General features: G+C 45.3%; 1 protein-coding gene across 2 annotated transcripts in view; it reads left to right on the plus strand.

Moving 5' to 3' along the window:
- The window catches only part of LOC143983938 (cilia- and flagella-associated protein 337-like), a 221,461-nt gene that overhangs the window by 22,052 nt on the left and 182,031 nt on the right, over positions 1–17,378 (plus strand). For both annotated transcript variants that reach the window (XM_077484093.1, XM_077484094.1), the window contains exon 2: positions 7,505–7,778. In XM_077484093.1, coding sequence (XP_077340219.1) covers positions 7,505–7,778 — 274 coding nt within the window. The remainder of the gene's footprint in view (positions 1–7,504; positions 7,779–17,378) is intronic.

Consider the following 17,378-nt stretch of genomic DNA (forward strand, 5'->3'; position numbering starts at 1 on the left):
ACTGCACCTCTGGACCCCTTTACATTACACAGGACCTTGCACCTAAGGACCTCTTTACATTACACAGCACCCTGCACCTCTGAACCCCTTTACATTACACAGCCCCTCACAGCTCTGAACCCCCTGCATGTTACACGGACCCCCTACAGTGCAGACACCCTCCCTACCGTACAGACCCCTCATCTACAGTGTAGACCCCCCTACAGTACAGAACCCCCCTACAGTACAGAATCCTCCCTTACAGTGCAGACCCTCCTACAGTACAGACCCCTCCACCCTACAGCGCAGACCCGCCTACAGTACAGAATCCTCCCCTACAGTGCAGACCCTCCTACAGTACAGGCCCCTCCACCCTACAGCGCAGACCCCCCTACAGTACAGACTCCCCTACAGTACAGACCTCTCCCCCCTACAGTGCAAACCCGCCCTACAGTACAGAATCCTCCTCTACAGTAAGAACTCCCCTACAGTAAGAACTCCCCTACAGTAAAGACCCCCCCTACAGTACAGAATCCTCCCCTAAAGTGCATACCCCCTACACTGCAGACCCCCCTACAGTGCCGAATCCTTCCCTACAGTGCAGACCCCCCTATAGTACAGACCCCCCCTACAGTGCAGGACCCCTCCTACAGTGCAGACCCTCCTACAGTGCAGGACCCTTCCTACAGTGCAGACCCCCCTACAGTGCAGGACCCCCCACAGTGCAGGACCCCCCTACAATGCAGGACCCCCTACAGTGCAGACCCCCCACAGTAAAGAACCCCCCTACAGTGCACAGACCCCCCTACAGTAAAGAACCCCCCTACAGTGCACAGACCCCCCTCACAATACAGCCCCTCCCCCCTACAGACCCATATCTCAGAACACACACGGAGAGATCAAGGCAGTGGCATTGCAGGGGGAGGTGTGAGCAGCACCCGAGTGACATCTCTCGGCTCAGTGATCCGGGACCCGGTGAACAATCCCCTTCTCTCTGTGGTCACGTTGTGCTGTTCTGATCAGTCTTGGCAGCGGCTGTCACTCACAGCCGAGCAGAGTGAAGCCGCCTCCCCCTCCTCCTTTATGTCTACAGAGTGCTGTGCATGCAGGAGGAGGGGGAGGCGGCTTCACTCTGCTCGGCTGTGAGTGACATCCGGTGCCGAGACTGATTAGAACGGTGCGACGCAAACACAGAGAGAAGGGGATTGTTCACCGGGTCCCGAATCACTGAGCCGACAGGTGTCACTCCACCCTGCAATGCCGCCCACTGCCAGTTCCTCGGGCTCTCTCTGTGTGGTCTGCCTAACCCGCGGCCGCATCGCTGTCTCTTCTTCAGTTGCGGAGGGGGAGGTCGCTGGCCTGACACCCCCCCAGTGTGTGGCACCCGGGGTGTCCCGCCCCCCACTTAGTACGCCACTGCGTATACAGCCCCCTCAGTATTACAACATATGAAATCTTTGATCTCATATGTGTTGCTGGTACTGGTGGAATTGAACTTGAATTTCTTTTCAGCAGGTTGTTTAATTCTTGTACAGGCAAAGCAGCGTTTACAAGGATAGAATCCCTTTCCTGTAAAGAAAGTCAGACCCCTGGAAGGTGGGATGTTTTTAACAATCTTATCTCTAAGTGTAGGTGCTCTTTTGTATACAAATGCCGAGTGTCATGGTTATGCAGTGATCTTCCTGTTTGCTTACCTCCCCTCGTGTTCAGACTAAGAGGCCAGCCACTTCCACCTGGTGGTTTTTATAACCTCTGCTCTAAGCATGGCTCCACCCCAGGCCCTATCAGGGAACCTTATATTAACCTGTGCACTGCAAGCCAACAGTGCTGATCAACCATTGTGTATTCCTTTGTGTGTTTAGCTTCCTGTTACCTTACCTGTGTGCTCTTCTGTTGTTCCGTTACCGACTTTGGCGTGTCTTTGACTATCCCTGTTTGCCTGTGATCCTGACCTTTTGGCGTGTCCCTGACTATTCCTGTCTGCTTGTGGCCCCGACCTTGGCTTTGTCCCTCACCATCCCTGTCCTCCTGTTGCCTACTGTGGGTGTGAGCTGGGGGACCCTGGGGGTCGCAACCTGGAGCCAGTTGCAGCCAAGTCCATCCTCACCACTCGAGGCTCTGGTGAACATCTGCTGGCTCTTAGACTCCGCGCCCCAGGGAATCTTACGCTCTAACCCCAGTGGGACCTGTCTCCCGTCCGCAGCAGTCAGCCGTAGGGTCCACAGCCTTGCGGTGCACTCCTGATCCCTACGGTGTGCATCTGTCACCTCGCCTTAAGGTGACCTGACCCTGAGGTAGTAATTCGTGTAGGTGTGTGTCTGAACGTAATATGTACCAATGCTTTTATATGATCTTTTCTATCCTCTTGTGTTGAACATTATAGTTCCTCATAATAGGTTCCTTGTTACTTTTGTCATTAGGTATCTTTTTATCCTCCACTAACATTGCTCAGTCCATATTTTCCACTTCTGAAATGTTTGTCCTTATTTCTTCACTCTTGTATCCTTTGCTAATGAATCTCTGACCAGTTTTGTCTGCTTGTATGAGGTGTGTGAGCAATTTCTGCATAAACGCATTAATTGTCCTTTCGGAATATTGCACAGCCAATTTTAATGATGGCAGCTCTCCATTAGTAGATAGCTGTTTTTGTCAACATTTTTGAAGTGTGTCTTGGTGCATAGCAAATTATTTTCTTGTATGATTTCTAGATCAAGAAAGGATATTGATTTTTCAGTAATTTCCCAGAATAGTTTAATGTTCCTATTGTTTTTATTCAAAATTTCCAGGAAAGTAATCAGGCTGCTTGTTTCACCTTTCCATAGTATGAGGATATCATCGATATACCTCTTAAAAATGACAAGTTCTTTAGACGTATTTTTGTAAACAAAGTCCTCTTCCCATTGGGACATAAACAAGCATGCCACACTGGGTGCAAACTTGGCTCCCATAGCTACCCCGGTTTTTTGATAGTAATAACTGCGATCACACCAGAAGTAGCTATTCTTCAAGCAAAAGTCCAAACACTTAGTAAGATATTTTCTCTGGAAGTATGGTAACGTGGTATGTTTTCTTAGGTCCCATTTTGTAGCCTCACAGGCCTGATGATGTAGAATCATGGTGTAAAGAGACACATCTGCGGTTGCCAGTATCCATGGTCCTTCCTCTTTGGGTATTTCTTCTATTATTTGTAGCACCTGCTTTGTGTCTCTGAGATTAGTAAGTAATTATCTATATATTGTCCAATACTTGAGGTAAGAGAGTCGATCCCATTAACTATGGGTCTTGGTGGAGTCACATTATTCTTATGTAACTTGGGTAATGAATGAATAATTGGAGTCCTACATGACTCAGGAATTTTGCCTCCTTTTTATTTAAAATATTCTTCTTCAGTCCTAGGTGTACGATCTGTTCCAGTTCCTTCATACATTTAAATACCGGATTACTTGGTAATAGTTTGTATGTATTCTTGTCTTCCAGAGTTTTTTCATACTCTCTATATATTGTGGATTTGAAAGCATCACAATCCCACCTGTTTTAAACACTGCTTCCAACTGTAAATCAGGATATTGTATGTAGCAGCCATAACCCGTTGCAGGGCGGCCTTGACTGAATGGGCTTGCCGGTTACCTTTTCTTGGCCTGCTCCTCTGTTTCTAGGGGTTCCCAGGGTTTATACCCAACGACTTGTACACTGACACAGATAAAGTCCTTTCAAAAAGGTTTTATTTTGCAGTAGAACTTTCAATTAACACAGTCTCTTAGGGAACAGAGGGCACGGGTGAAGAACTCAGGCACCTTGAACTGCAGGTCTAACAAAGTCTCTATTTTCCACCCAGAGAGTAGCCACTCGCAGCTGGGTACTTCAAGGCTGAACAGATCTCTAGCCAGAGATAATAGCAGTCAGCACGTTGACTCAAACTTGAACAAACAACTAAGGGCAACAGGAACCTTTTTCCTCCATACCTGGAATGCTTCCCGTCTCCTTTATGGTACTGTAAAAGTGTGAATTTGTCAATGTCCTTCTCAACTCAGTAACCAGGCACTTCTCAGGATGCCACTTGCCGGCCCCCCTCCGAAGAGTCCTCCCCTGGTCACTTCCATGAGCTGCGGTGTCCCTCCAAGCCGATAGCACACTCAGACACTTTGAATCCTCCCAAGGTTACTGCGCCTCGGATCAGCCAGTTCCAAGACTCGGGAACGGACAGATCCCTACCCCAGACCAGGCAGGTCTATCAGGGGCCACTGACAGACACATGTTTGGGGGGTGTCGAAACAACTCCGGAACTCCAAACACGTGACCCACACCTATTTAAGTACCCCCTCCCAGACAGACTCCTCAGCACTCTGATTGGCTCCGAGAGGGCTGATACTCAAACATCCAACCAGACTTGGTTCTGGCCCGTCATGTGCACCTCACCGTCCACATGACCAGGCAGAACTTCCAAACACCGCCTGGCCAGACTGGTGTCAAGGCCCACCTACACAATCAACCCTCAGAACCTTTACTGTTCTGAGGCCAAAAACTAAATTTACAGGCGTGTGACATTTGATCCCAAATGTAATCCGCTACACCCCCCCCCCCCCCCCCCAGCCATTTAGACAATGCCCCCATTATCCAGATAACAGCCAGGGCAAAAATCCTACATAATAACAAAAACTAAACAGTGCCTGAGTTCTTGTTTTTTTGGTGTTAGGGAAGGGAGAGAAAAGTGAAACATGTCCAAACATCAACACTTATCATAATGTCACATCAATACTGTTTGCATACCACCCAACTGACTATCTAAGCCCACCCGGAATCCTCCGATGACCTTGATAGCTGCTCTCGATGCACCCTGAAAGAGAAACATAATACAAAAAGGCAATACTGTACACTATACATTCTAAATTTTGAAGAGCATTTTCACATCAGAATTTCCTCCTTCAATAGCATGTGAAATATCTTTCCTAACACATTCTAATCACTGGTGAAAAGAAAAGTCTCTGCGCACTACCACTAATTTCTGCCGACTCACGCCACCTAATGGTCAGAGCCGCTGCAACTGCAAGTCCTTTAACAAATGAACACATTGAGCAAAAAAAGCCTGAAGAAATTGGCATGCATTTCTCTGTAGAACCACCTGTCTAACCACCCCAAAAAATTTTTTTGTGGATTGCAGAAACACTGAAAAATGTAAAGACTCAAGGAAGCTCTTCTCCCCTTCTTGCTGCAAACTTTCTCAAAACTTTATTCCAGAAACAGTTCACCAATAGAACCTTGGGTCAGGTAGAGTCAGATCTTTCCCTTGGGCATCAATTGTAGTGATCAAGTAGATAGCCCTTTCCTTTTCCGGGCGGCATATTATAATTTTGTCACTGTAGATGTGCCGACCATAGCTCCAGTGTAGTAGACACCCTTGAAACCTTTCATCGCTTCTTATATGAAATCATCTTTAACGGTGACTCTAAGACCTTCTGACAATCTCGACATTTTCCTTATGTCACCTTCCTAGTGTCCATAACTTCACCCAATTCAGGAGAAATCAAGTCCATACTCTGTTGCCGCCCAATTAGTAAAAATCTCAGGGGCTTAGCGGCCCCGTCATTATGGGCAGTGTCCATGCACCGGCAACAGTCCGTTTAACTTTAAAAGGATTTAAAAGTCTAAAACTGTTACTCACGGCAACTTTGGCTCAAAGCACCAGTCATCTCCCTCGTCGGAGCCGGTCTCCGCTGGTGAGCCAGGCGAGGACTCCCCAGCAGGCAGGTAATTTTCCATATTGATTCTAGTAGTACCCCGAGGCTTGCACTTGAACACCTTTCCCCAGATGTCCGGCCTCGGAGTGCAGGAGGCAGGCCTGCCTCTGCAAAGGTGGGATTTCCTGCTCCTCTCCTCTGCTTGTATGCCCCACGCCGCAACAGCAGCCTTCTTCCGCGGAGCCTGCTCCGCAACCTCAGTAGAGGTTTCTCGGACTTCAAAAGAGACAGGGTCACTTGTGGTAGCCTGTCCCCCGAACGAGGATGAGGGTAAACGACTAACAGTCTCCTCCGTGGCAATGCCCGTGGCCCAATTATAGTGGAAGGCCCGGGGTGGGACAACAGGCTGCTCTACCTAGAATACATAGTTCCCGCACTTGGGGCATCTCGAGAACGGTCGGGGGTTTGTGACCAACCTATCACACCTTCCACATAATATCCCGAGTGCCTCGACTTCTCCTATGTTGCACAGGGCGAACCTCCCTTGTGGCAGCAACCGGAGGCCAATATCAGAGTTATCTATGGAATTATCTTTGTCCAGATGCACTATATCACCTGTGTATATATATATAAATTTATTTACATTTATGAACTTAGATGCACTTTATTTATTTTTTTACTTATTATATAGTACACAGAGCACTTTTATATAATAGAAGCACATATATATTCGAATTGAGTACATACCCTCGGGAATTGTTTGTCTTCTGGAAAATATACATATATCCAATAATCTCTTTGTAATATTTAGACACTGTAATTTTTTGTGGGGGAATTTCACACTATAAGCAAAAAGCCACATTATCTATTATTGTAATCCAGTGTATATTTTTAGCATTTTAGCACTGTATTAGTGTCACTGGGGATGTAAGTGGCAAGTTGTCAGTCCCCCCCCAGCGTCAGTGTCAGATTGCTGCCACACTATCGCAGTCCCATTATAAATTGCTAATCATCGCCATTAGTAGCATGAAAAAAAAATCAGTATCTATACCATAGCTTGTAGACCATATAACTTTCACTCAAACCAATCAATGTACATTTGTTTGTGATTTTCTTTACCAAATACAAGTACAGGTAGCAGAATATATTTTGGCTAAAATGCATGAGTTTTTTTTTTTTTTTAATCTTTTTATTGGATATGTTTTATAACAGAAAGTAGAACATATTGGGGGCTTTTCAAAATTTTTGGTATTTTTTTGTTTATCTTGCAAAAATAAAAAACCCAGTGGTGATCAAATACCACCAAAAGCTGGCGATCCTGCCATGAATGTCCTTGCAGGGCACTTCTTGTTATATGCTGTTATTATGATATATGCTGACAGCGCTTTGTCTCTGCCTCACAACTATTGATACCCGGACAAAAATTTCCATCAGGAAACACACCCTGAGAAATGTCATGTAGCTATCACATGAATGCAGAAAGAAATATGACAAGTAATTATTATTTTTAGTTCTGCCCAGTTTCCAGCACCCCTGGCATGGCTGTGACAAACAATTTTGCCTTTTAGCAGGACCTCTGTTGTCCCTACCCTGAGTTATCTGGATATTCATATAGAGAATATGCTAGTGAGCAAACAGTGCAATATTTATGTGTCCTCCTGTGCAATCTCCATAACAATATATGGATAGTTATATATCAGCTATCCCATAGACGGGGAACATTTCCTTGCTGGGGTCCAGGACAATAGTAAACATCCAGCGATAATCGATGATTGATTAGGCAGATGTAACTAAATGGATTTACATGCATTTGTGAGATAAACCAATTTTCTACTGATTGTCTTCTCCAGTCTTTTCAGTGATATACAACAGAATTCTATAGCTGCTCAGAATCAGTCTGTACAACAAAGAGCAAAAACTGCTGTAGGAACGGGCAGGAGTCAGGCACTGACCGCCACTGATTTCATTGAAGAGTCTGAGGAAGAAAGGCAAAGTCCCCCAGAATGGCTGGAGAAAGAGATGATAAGGAGACACCAGAGAAGATATTCACTGGGGCTTGTGGACAGTGTTATGGAAAGTTTACAGAATCATTCTGATCCAGCTAGAAGCCTCAGGAAGGAGAAGGTAACTGAACTTTTTTCTTCTGTCATTGTATTGAAATGGTATTAATACAATTATATTGGAGTCATAAAAAGCTATTTTGGCCTTGACATATAAAAACATAACTCACCAACAATAGGAAAACTATAAATACATCATTATTTTACTACGTAAAATAATGATGTATTTATAATTCATAAATTTGTGTTACTCTCGCATAGAAAAAAATTCCCCTGAAGATGACCCCTAACCTAATTGGTTAAAACACGTAGGGGTACTACCACCCCTTTTGCTGGCATCGCATCATCACATACAATGTAGGACTAGCAGCCATGTCCCTACCTGATGCCGTCGCTTTTGGTCTTGGCAATTATGTGAAGATGTAGAAGTGACTATCAACATTCCAGTGCTGGAGAGGAGAGGACTGGACTGCTAGATGTCACGGGACAAGAAGTTAAAACAGAACTCCATGAACATTTTTTTCCTCCTATGCAGTGGGGTTGTGCCGGCACTGCATGGATTAAGTACTGTACTTGTTTTGACCAGGGGTTCACTGAAAGGCTATACTTACCCGATTCTTCTATCCTCTGTAAAACAGCATGTCCCCACATCCAGAGGTGGACTGTTCCTGCCATACATTGCAAGAAAGAGCTGCTAACTCCGATACTCTCCTAGCAGAAGATATAGCTACTGAAAATACCAACTTCTTTGTCAAAAGTGCTAAAGAAGCATGGTGCAGTGGTTCAAAAGGTTGTCCCTGTAATGCGGACAAAACAAAATTCAGATCCCATGGGCACATCAGAGGTTTGACTGGTGGATTTAAGAGCAATGCCCCCTGAACATAGGCCCGGACAAGGGAATGTGAAGCAAGTGGCTTCTGAAAAAATACTGACAAAGCCAAAATTTTGACCTTGATAGTGCACAAGGCCAATTTCATCTCAAGGCCTGACTGGAGAAAGGCCAGGATCCTGCTAATGACATACGTTCTAGGATGCCATCCCCTGGGTTCACACCAGGAAAACATATGCCTTCCAGATTCTATAGTAAATAAGCCTGGAGGCTGGCTTTCTGGCATTAACCAAAGTGGAAAGGACTGAATCCGAGAGCCCACCGTTTTTCAGAATGTGGGTCTCAGCAGCCAAACTGTCAAATTTAGACTTCGTAAAGTAGGATGGTATATTTGACGTTGTGAGAGTAGATCTGGCCGGAGTGGAAGGACCCAAGGCCTGCCTACTGCCATCTTTATGGTTTCTGCCATACCAAGGTCATCTGGGCCAAGACGGAGCTACTAAAAGGACTGACTTTGCTTCCCTTTTGACTCTCCCCAGGAACCGTGGAAGAAGCAGATTTGGAGGGAAGGCATAGATTAGCTTGTACTGATCCCATGGAATTGTCAGAGCATCTGATCCCTGAGCAAGTACATCCCTTGTTCTTGACACAAAGTTTTCCAGTTTCCTATTGAATCTGGACACAAACAGGTCTACAGCTGGGGTTCCCCACTTTTGACATATGATCTGAATTATGTTGGGGTGTAAAGACCACTCTCTTGGACAAAGCTGCTGGTGGCTTAAAAAATCTGCTTGACAATTTTCTACCCCTGGGATGAAGACCGCAGATAGGCAAGAACCATGCCTTTCTGCCCATGCAAGAATGCGATTCACCTCTTTTTGGGCATCCAGACTTCTGGTGCCACCTTGGTGATTGATGTAAGCCACTGCTGGGGCATTATCGGACTGTACCCAAATAGGATGACCTTGTTGTCTGAAAGACCAGTTCATGAGGGCCAAATAAATTGCCAGAATTTCTAGAAAATTCCTTTCAAAAGATTTTTGGTCCTTAACCACCAATTGAGGCTTTGGCGTATCCTTGGGGATAGGCACATAGGAAGATCCAAGGCATGAAGCTTCTTGTTCCAAGCCACAAGGATGCTTCTCTGCAAAGGCCTTGAGTGAAACTGGGCGAATGGAACAGCCTTGAAAGCGGTGACCATCTTTCCAACAGTCTCATACATAGCCGAATGGAGGGACACTTTTTGCTTGATACTAGGAGGACCAGAGCTCTTATGGCCTTAGCTTTTGGCTCTGGTAGGAACTCCCTGCCTTGAGCGGTGTCTATGATCAAGCCTAGATATTCCAACCTCTTTAACTGTTGCAAGGAAGACTTTACAAGATTGAGAATCCAACCTAGGCTTTCCAGATGTTTCACTGTCTTGGAAACGCTGTGGATTAGGTGCACTACTGATTGCTCTATGAGTAGCAAATTGTCCAAATAAGCTATCACGGTTATGCCCTGGGCTCTTAGATTCGCCAAGAGTGGAGCTAGAATTTTCGTAAAAACTCGAGGAGCTGTAGCGAGGCCATAAATTCTCCCCCTTGAAGGGTGGAGACCACTGAGCGGATTGACTGCATGCGGAAGGACCGAATGTGCAGGAATTGATTCAGGTCTTTTAGATCTAGGATGGGTCTGACATCTCCAGTTGATTTTGTAATTGTGAAGAGATTCGAATAAAACTCTGAACCTTGATCTTCTGGGTTCACCTCTACTATCACCCCCTGGGATAGTAGGCGATCTAATGCCAGAAGAAGCGGCTTTCGCTTTACTGGATCTCTGGAGGCCTTTGACCTTAAGAATTGAGATGGTGGAACCTCTTGGAACTCTAGCTTGTAGCCCAGAGATACTGAGGAGATTACCCATCTGTCTTGAACCTCTTCCCGCCAGGCTCCAGCAAACTACTGGAGCCTTTCCCCCACTCGGCCGAGTGGGGGCACCCCTTCATAGGGATGCTTTGGGGCCCCGCTTGGCAGATTTTTGTCCCCAAGTCTTCTTCTGACCTTGGGCGTGACCTTGGGCCTTTCCTCTGGAACTAGATTGGGAAGGCCGTTGCCATTGCCTAGAGCTTGATGCTCCAGGGGATGGGGAAAGAGAATGTTTACATGATGGCCGTTTACTATTTTTAATTAGTAAAAGCATAGATTTACCACCAATAATCCTTTGGATGAATTTATCCAGATCATCCCCAAATAAGCGCTCCCCTTTGAATGGGAATCCAGTTAAGTATTTCTTGCATGAAAGTTCAGCTGCCCAATGCTTAAGCCACAGAGACCTGCGCATGTGCACTAACAGGAGAGACAGACGAGATACTTGCTGGACTGAATTCAGAATGGAATCAATCATAAAACACAGAACTTGAGGAAGGTCTGCATAATTCTCCACTTCCTCTCTGGGAAGGAGGTTAAGTATCTGCTTAACTTGTTCCTTGAGGAATTGGCATAAACCAACGGTTGCGACTGTAGGTTGGACTACAGCCCCAGCCATGGAAAAGGAGGCTTTTAATAAAGTTTTCAGCTTCTTATAAGTTGGATCCTTAAATACCTGAGCATTGTCCAGAGGACAGGTCAGGCTTTTATTCACACAAGAGACAGCCACATCCACAGATGGAACCTCCCACTTCTTGGTGAAGCTTTCCTCCAGAGGATAAAGCATAGAAAACCTTTTAGGAGGAGAAAACAGTTTATCGGGATGTCCCCAGTCCTCATACAACAATTTATCAATTAAAGGATGAATTGGAAAGGTAAAAGCAGTCTGTGAGATCTTTTTGACCCCCAAGGAGGAAACAGAGGATGTGGCAGACTCAGCAGAGGGCATCCTGAATGTGGTACGCACCAATTCAGTATAATACTGGACCTTCCTCTTGAGTGCCTGAGAGGTAGAAACTTTCTCCTCTTCCTCTGATTCATCCGACTGCTCTTGATCCCCATCCCTGCATAGGGATCTTTCCTCATTGTCAGAAGAATCATCTGAAAGAGAAACTGCAGCAGAGGGAGGGGATCTACCCCTTTTTCAGCTATCTTTTAAAGAAGCTGTAACAAAACTAATAATGCTACCTTCCAATGTAGCCTTAAGTAAGTTATCAGTGACATATACCGGGGCTGCAACATTTGGAGAGGCTGCAAAACCTCACAGGGGTACTGATTCATCATGTGAGGCTGGCTCCAGTCTTGCAGGGGGGATGGTAATCTACAGCCATATTTAGGATCCCTAGACGTAGGCGGTGATTTCTTTGTGCCTTTATTACCTCCCCCTGAGGTCCTCTTATGAGGAGACATAGTCCCAAGCTACAAAGCAGAGGTACTAGTACATATGCAATCACTGTTGTGCTAAAGTCTTATAATATACATATATGCTCAATACTGCACAACCTGATGCCGAGTAGGTTTCTTAGGTTTGCCTGGATCCGACCACTTTAGGTTGCTTACTGCCCATAGCTCTGTGTCTATCTGCTTACAGGGCTCTGACGCTTTTTCAACATAGCCGCCTGGCGCCTGTGCCCTGGTGCGCTGTGCACGCCACACGCGCACGGCACTGCATCCACGCCCCTCCCTCTGTTCCCCTGCCAGAACTGTAAAAGCGCGCTCACTGCTCGTGCGCGCGTAGGAGCATCATGGCAGCGGCCGAGGATGAGAGGGAGAAGAGGACCACCGTAGGGGACTGAGCAGGACCTTAAGGACTACAAGGGACCCCCTTTATACATATTTGTGGCAGAGCCTGCAGCGGAGGAGGTGAGTGGCCCGGAGACCGGCTTCACTGAGTGTACATCCTGGAAGGCATGTAAGTATACACCGGGTTTGCTCTTTACTCCCTCTAGTGGCAGAAACCAGGTAAGACATAAAACTACTCTGAAGAAATCCATAATATGCTATATATAGGATTAACTTCACTTACCTGTCCCCGCCCGCAGGAACTGCTGAGAACATACAGTTTCCAGCCTTCACCCATTACGGCGGGTAGCATTGTGCCAAACCATGGGTTCCTACTCAGAGGAACCTCTTCCCTGGACCTGTAAAAGACTCTGCCAGAACTTTCGTGCCACTGACTTAATAGTACACCAAGCTTGGTTTTCCCAGAGCCCAGTCCTCCAAGGAGAGACTTACAGGAAAAACCTAGTTTCTTCAGATAACGAGGCCCGGGTACCATACCATCTTGGGAGTCGAAATATCGGCCCGAGATATGGATCCGGTCAGCATAGCCCCTAAGCCCCCACAGGGATCTGAATAGAGCTTTCTTAATAGCGCATGTTTTACGTGACCAACCACCTTAGACACACCTTAGCACGCGAAAAAACGGAGGTGCTCCCCAAGTGGGAGAGGTTATATAGGGAAGGAATTCGCCTTAATTAGTGTCCCACTATTTAATGAAGTCTCTTTGTCCCATGATGTATGAACAAGAAATACATTTTTGAAATAACTACTGTTTGCATTGTTATCATGTGGCTAATGTTATAAAAAGAAGGTGTATGCTGTGACTATAGAACTCCCTTAGGGAGTTTTTATTTTTGCTGTCAACAGTAAATAATTTTATGGGTCAAATAGCTTTGTTAGAAGGAATTCACATTCACAAATCATTTAGATACATGCATATGCTCAGAAGAGGCACCTATTGTTATATTATAGCCCATGGCCCCAGGGAACTCACGTTTGACGAGATCCAAGAATGCTTTTATCTTCCTACGTTACTGAATATTTAATAAGTAGCATGTAATTTTACACACTCATATTTGTTGAAATTCCCTAAGGCATTTGTGTTGGGTGGAGGTTAATAGCAAAGGTTAGATGCTAGGGTAGAACCCTATTTTACATTCAGACGCAGAAATGTAAAGTCCATCTAAAGGGTGATTTTTGTGGAATAAAATCAATAAGTACGGTAGTTACCTACCATGCAACACAGTTCCCCCGTTAAAGCAATTTTTTTATTTTTTTTGTAGTTGTTGAAGTTTGCTATGTGTTTGTTGCATGCTTGTCTAATTTCCTGTCAGGCAAGGGAGGTACTGAGCAGAACTGCTGAAAAAAATGACATCTCCCATGAGCAGTGCCTTGCCTTAAAGAGGAAGTAAACCCTGATGGGTTTTACTTCCTCTTTGTTTCCCTGCAAAGGTAAAGCATAATGGGCTACTATGCATCGCATAGTAGCCCATTGTGTGTCACTTACCTGACACAGGAGCCTGCGATGTCACCGCTGTCCCCTCTTCCACGAAGCATCCATCTTGCTTCCAGGTATCGCGGCTCCGGCGCTGTGATTGGCCGGAGCCGTGATGACGTCACTCCCGTGCATGCGCGTGGGAACCGCCACTAACGGCACGATAGCCGCTAGAAAAGGCACACTCAGTGCGCCTGCGTGCCGTTGTCTATGGTGCATGCACAGTAGACATCGGTGCCTGTCTTTTGTAAATATCTCCTAAACCATGTAGGTTTAGGAGATATTTCTTGCACCTACAGGTAAGCCTTAATCTAGGCTTACCTGTAGGTAAAAGTGGTCTGTAAGGGTTTACAACCACTTTATGAGTGAGAAGGAGGATGGAGCTAGGTAAGGGCAGTTGGTAATTGACAAGCTACATGTTTGCCCACACTCAACTCATACGGTGCAAACATTATGCAGGCACAATAACTGGAAGGGTGACAACACAGTGGCAAATTTGCTAGGACAGGCTGTGTTGTCACTCTAGCGCAAGAAGTGGAAACCCAGGGCTTCTTTCTACTGGCAGTATCAATCATTAATTACACAGCAGTGCAGAGGGTTTATTGAATTCAGAAACTACAACACTTCTGATGTTGGGGTATTGTATAACATACTGTGCCTTGCAAAAGTATTCACCCTTTTGGCATTTTTCGTGTTTTGTTGCCTCGCAACCTGGAATTAACATGGATTCTTTGAGGATTTGCATCATTTAATTTAAAGAACATGCCCACAACTTTGGAGGTTTTTTTTTAATTGTGATACAAACAACAAATAAGACAAAATAACAGAAAAAGTCAATATGCATAACTATTCACCCCCCTAAAGTCAATACTTTGTAGAGCCACCTTTTGTGGCTATCACAGCTCGAAATCACTTTGGATAAGTCTCTGTGAGCTTGCCAAATCTTACCACTTGAATTTTTGCACATTCTCTCCTTGCAAAACTGCTCCAGCTTCTTCAAGTTGGATGGTTTGCGCTTGTGAACAGCAATCTTTAACCACTTTCAGACCGGACCATTTTGCTGGTAAATGACCAGAGGTCTTTTTACACTTTGGCACTGCGCTGCTTTAACTGGTAATTGCGCGGTCATGCAATGTTGTACCCAAACAAAATTTGCGTCCTTTTCTTCCCACAAATAGAGCTTTCTTTTGATGGTATTTGATTGCCTCTGCGATTTTTATTTTTTGCGATATAAACGTAAAAAGACCGCAAATTTTGAAAAAAAATGATATTTTCTACTTTTTGTTATTAGAAAAATCCAATAAACTCAATTTTAGTCATACATTTAGGCCAAAATGTATTCAGCCACATGTCTTTGGTAAAAAAAAAGTCAATAATTGTATATTTATTGGTTTGCGCAAAAGTTGTCACATCTACAAACTAAGGTACGTTTTCTGGAATTTACGCAGCTTTTAGTTTACGACTGTCTATCTCATTTCTTGAGGTGCTAAAATGACAGGGCAGTACAAAACCCCCCCAAATGACCCCATTTTGGAAAGTAGACCCCCTAAGGAAATTGATAAGAGGCATGTTGAGCCCATTGAATATTTTATTTTTTTGCCTCAAGCGATTGAATAATGACAAAAAAAAAATTTTTTTTTTTTTTTTACACAAAGTTGTCACTAAATGATATATTGCTCACACATGCTATGGGCGTATGTGAAATGACACCCCAAAATAAATTCTGCTGCTTCTCCTGAGTACGGGGATACCACATATGTGGGACTTTTTGGGAGCCTAGCCGCGTACAGGGCCCCGAAAACCAAGCACCGCCTTCAGGCTTTCTAAGGGCGTAAATTTTTGATTTCACGCCTCACTACCTATTACAGTTTTGAAGGCCATAAAATGCCAAGATGGCACAAAACCCCCACAAATGACCCCATTTTAGAAAGTAGACACCCCAAGCTATTTGCTGAGAGGCATGTTGAGTCCATGGAATATTTTATATTTTGCCACAAGTTGCGGGAAAATTACAAACTTTTTTTTTTTTTTTTTTTTTTCACAAAGTTGTCACTAAATGATATATTGCTCATGCATGCCATGGGCATATGTGAAATGACACCCCAAAATAAATTCTGCTGCTTCTCCTGAGTACGGGGATACCACATATGTGGGACTTTTTGGGAGCCTAGCCGCGTACGGGGCCCCGAAAACCAAGCACCGCCTTCAGGCTTTCTAAGGGCGTAATTTTTTGAGTTCACTTCTCACTACCTATTACAGTTTTGAAGGCCATAAAATGCCAAGATGGCACAAAACCCCCACAAATGACCCCATTTTAGAAAGTAGACACCCCAAGCTATTTGCTGAGAGGCATGTTGAGTCCATGGAATATTTTATATTTTGCCACAAGTTGCGGGAAAATTACAAACTTTTTTTTTTTTTCACAAAGTTGTCACTAAATGATATATTGCTCACGCATGCCATGGGCATATGTGAAATGACACCCCAAAATAAATTCTGCTGCTTCTCCTGAGTACGGGGATACCACATATGTGGGACTTTTTGGGAGCCTAGCCGCGTACGGGGCCCCAAAAACCAAGCACCGCCTTCAGGCTTTCTAAGGGCGTTACAGTTTTGAAGGCCATAAAATGCCAAGATGGCACAAACCCCCCCCCCCAAATGACCCCATTTTAGAAAGTAGACACCCCTAAATTTAGGGGTACACTAGTGAGACTAGGTAATAAATGGCGGGTGCCCTGAAACTATAAAAAAATAACTAACCAACCAGCGTCACCTGTAACAGTTATATGGTGATCACTGGTGAAAGGGTTAACTAGGGGGCAATCAGGGGGCTTTATGCGGTAGTATATGGGGGTCCCTGGCGCTATAAAAAGCTGCGGCGAACCTAAATACCTACCTGCCTAACTAGCGTCACCTGTGACACTAATACAGCGATCAGAAAAACGATCGCTTATTAGGCTGGGTTCACACTGGAGCGATGCGGGAACGCCACGAATGCGCGGCGGGTTCCCGCATCGCATGCCTCCCGGCGGCAGTTCACACTGCCCTATGCGAACTGCTGGGAGTGTCAGTGAAATGTTAATGACACCCCCAGATCAGTTCGCATATCGCAGTGCGATCTGCAAACTTGGATCGCATGGTGTGAACACCCATGCGATCCGATTCTGCTGCGGACCAAAAAAAGGGTCCCGTGCGAGTTTGCGGCGGGTGCGGCGGGTGCGACACGAATTCAGCCATACTATCTGTATAGCTGAACTCGAATCGCACAGAGATCGGATGTGATTTGCACTGCAGTGCGGTGCGAATCACATCCGTTCTCATAAACCGCTGCAATGTGAACCCAGCCTTAGTGACACTGGCGACGGGGGGTGATCACGGGGTTAAACCTTTATTGGGGGGGTTAGGGGGGTACCTTAGAACTAAAGGGGGCTAACCCTAACTGCCCTAACAGTTATTAGTCACAAATGACACCTGCCGGGTGATCAGGGGGTTAAACCTTTATTAGGTAATAAATGGCGGGTGCCCTGAAACTATAAAAAAATAACTAACCAACCAGCGTCACCTGTAACAGTTATATGGTGATCACTGGTGAAAGGGTTAACTAGGGGGCAATCAGGGGGCTTTATGCGGTAGTATATGGGGGTCCCTAGC

Source organism: Lithobates pipiens, unplaced genomic scaffold (genome assembly GCF_037356315.1).
Source record: "Lithobates pipiens isolate NorthernLeopardFrog02 unplaced genomic scaffold, aLitPip1_a1.2 Scaffold_16, whole genome shotgun sequence".
Lineage (NCBI taxonomy): Eukaryota > Metazoa > Chordata > Amphibia > Anura > Ranidae > Lithobates > Lithobates pipiens.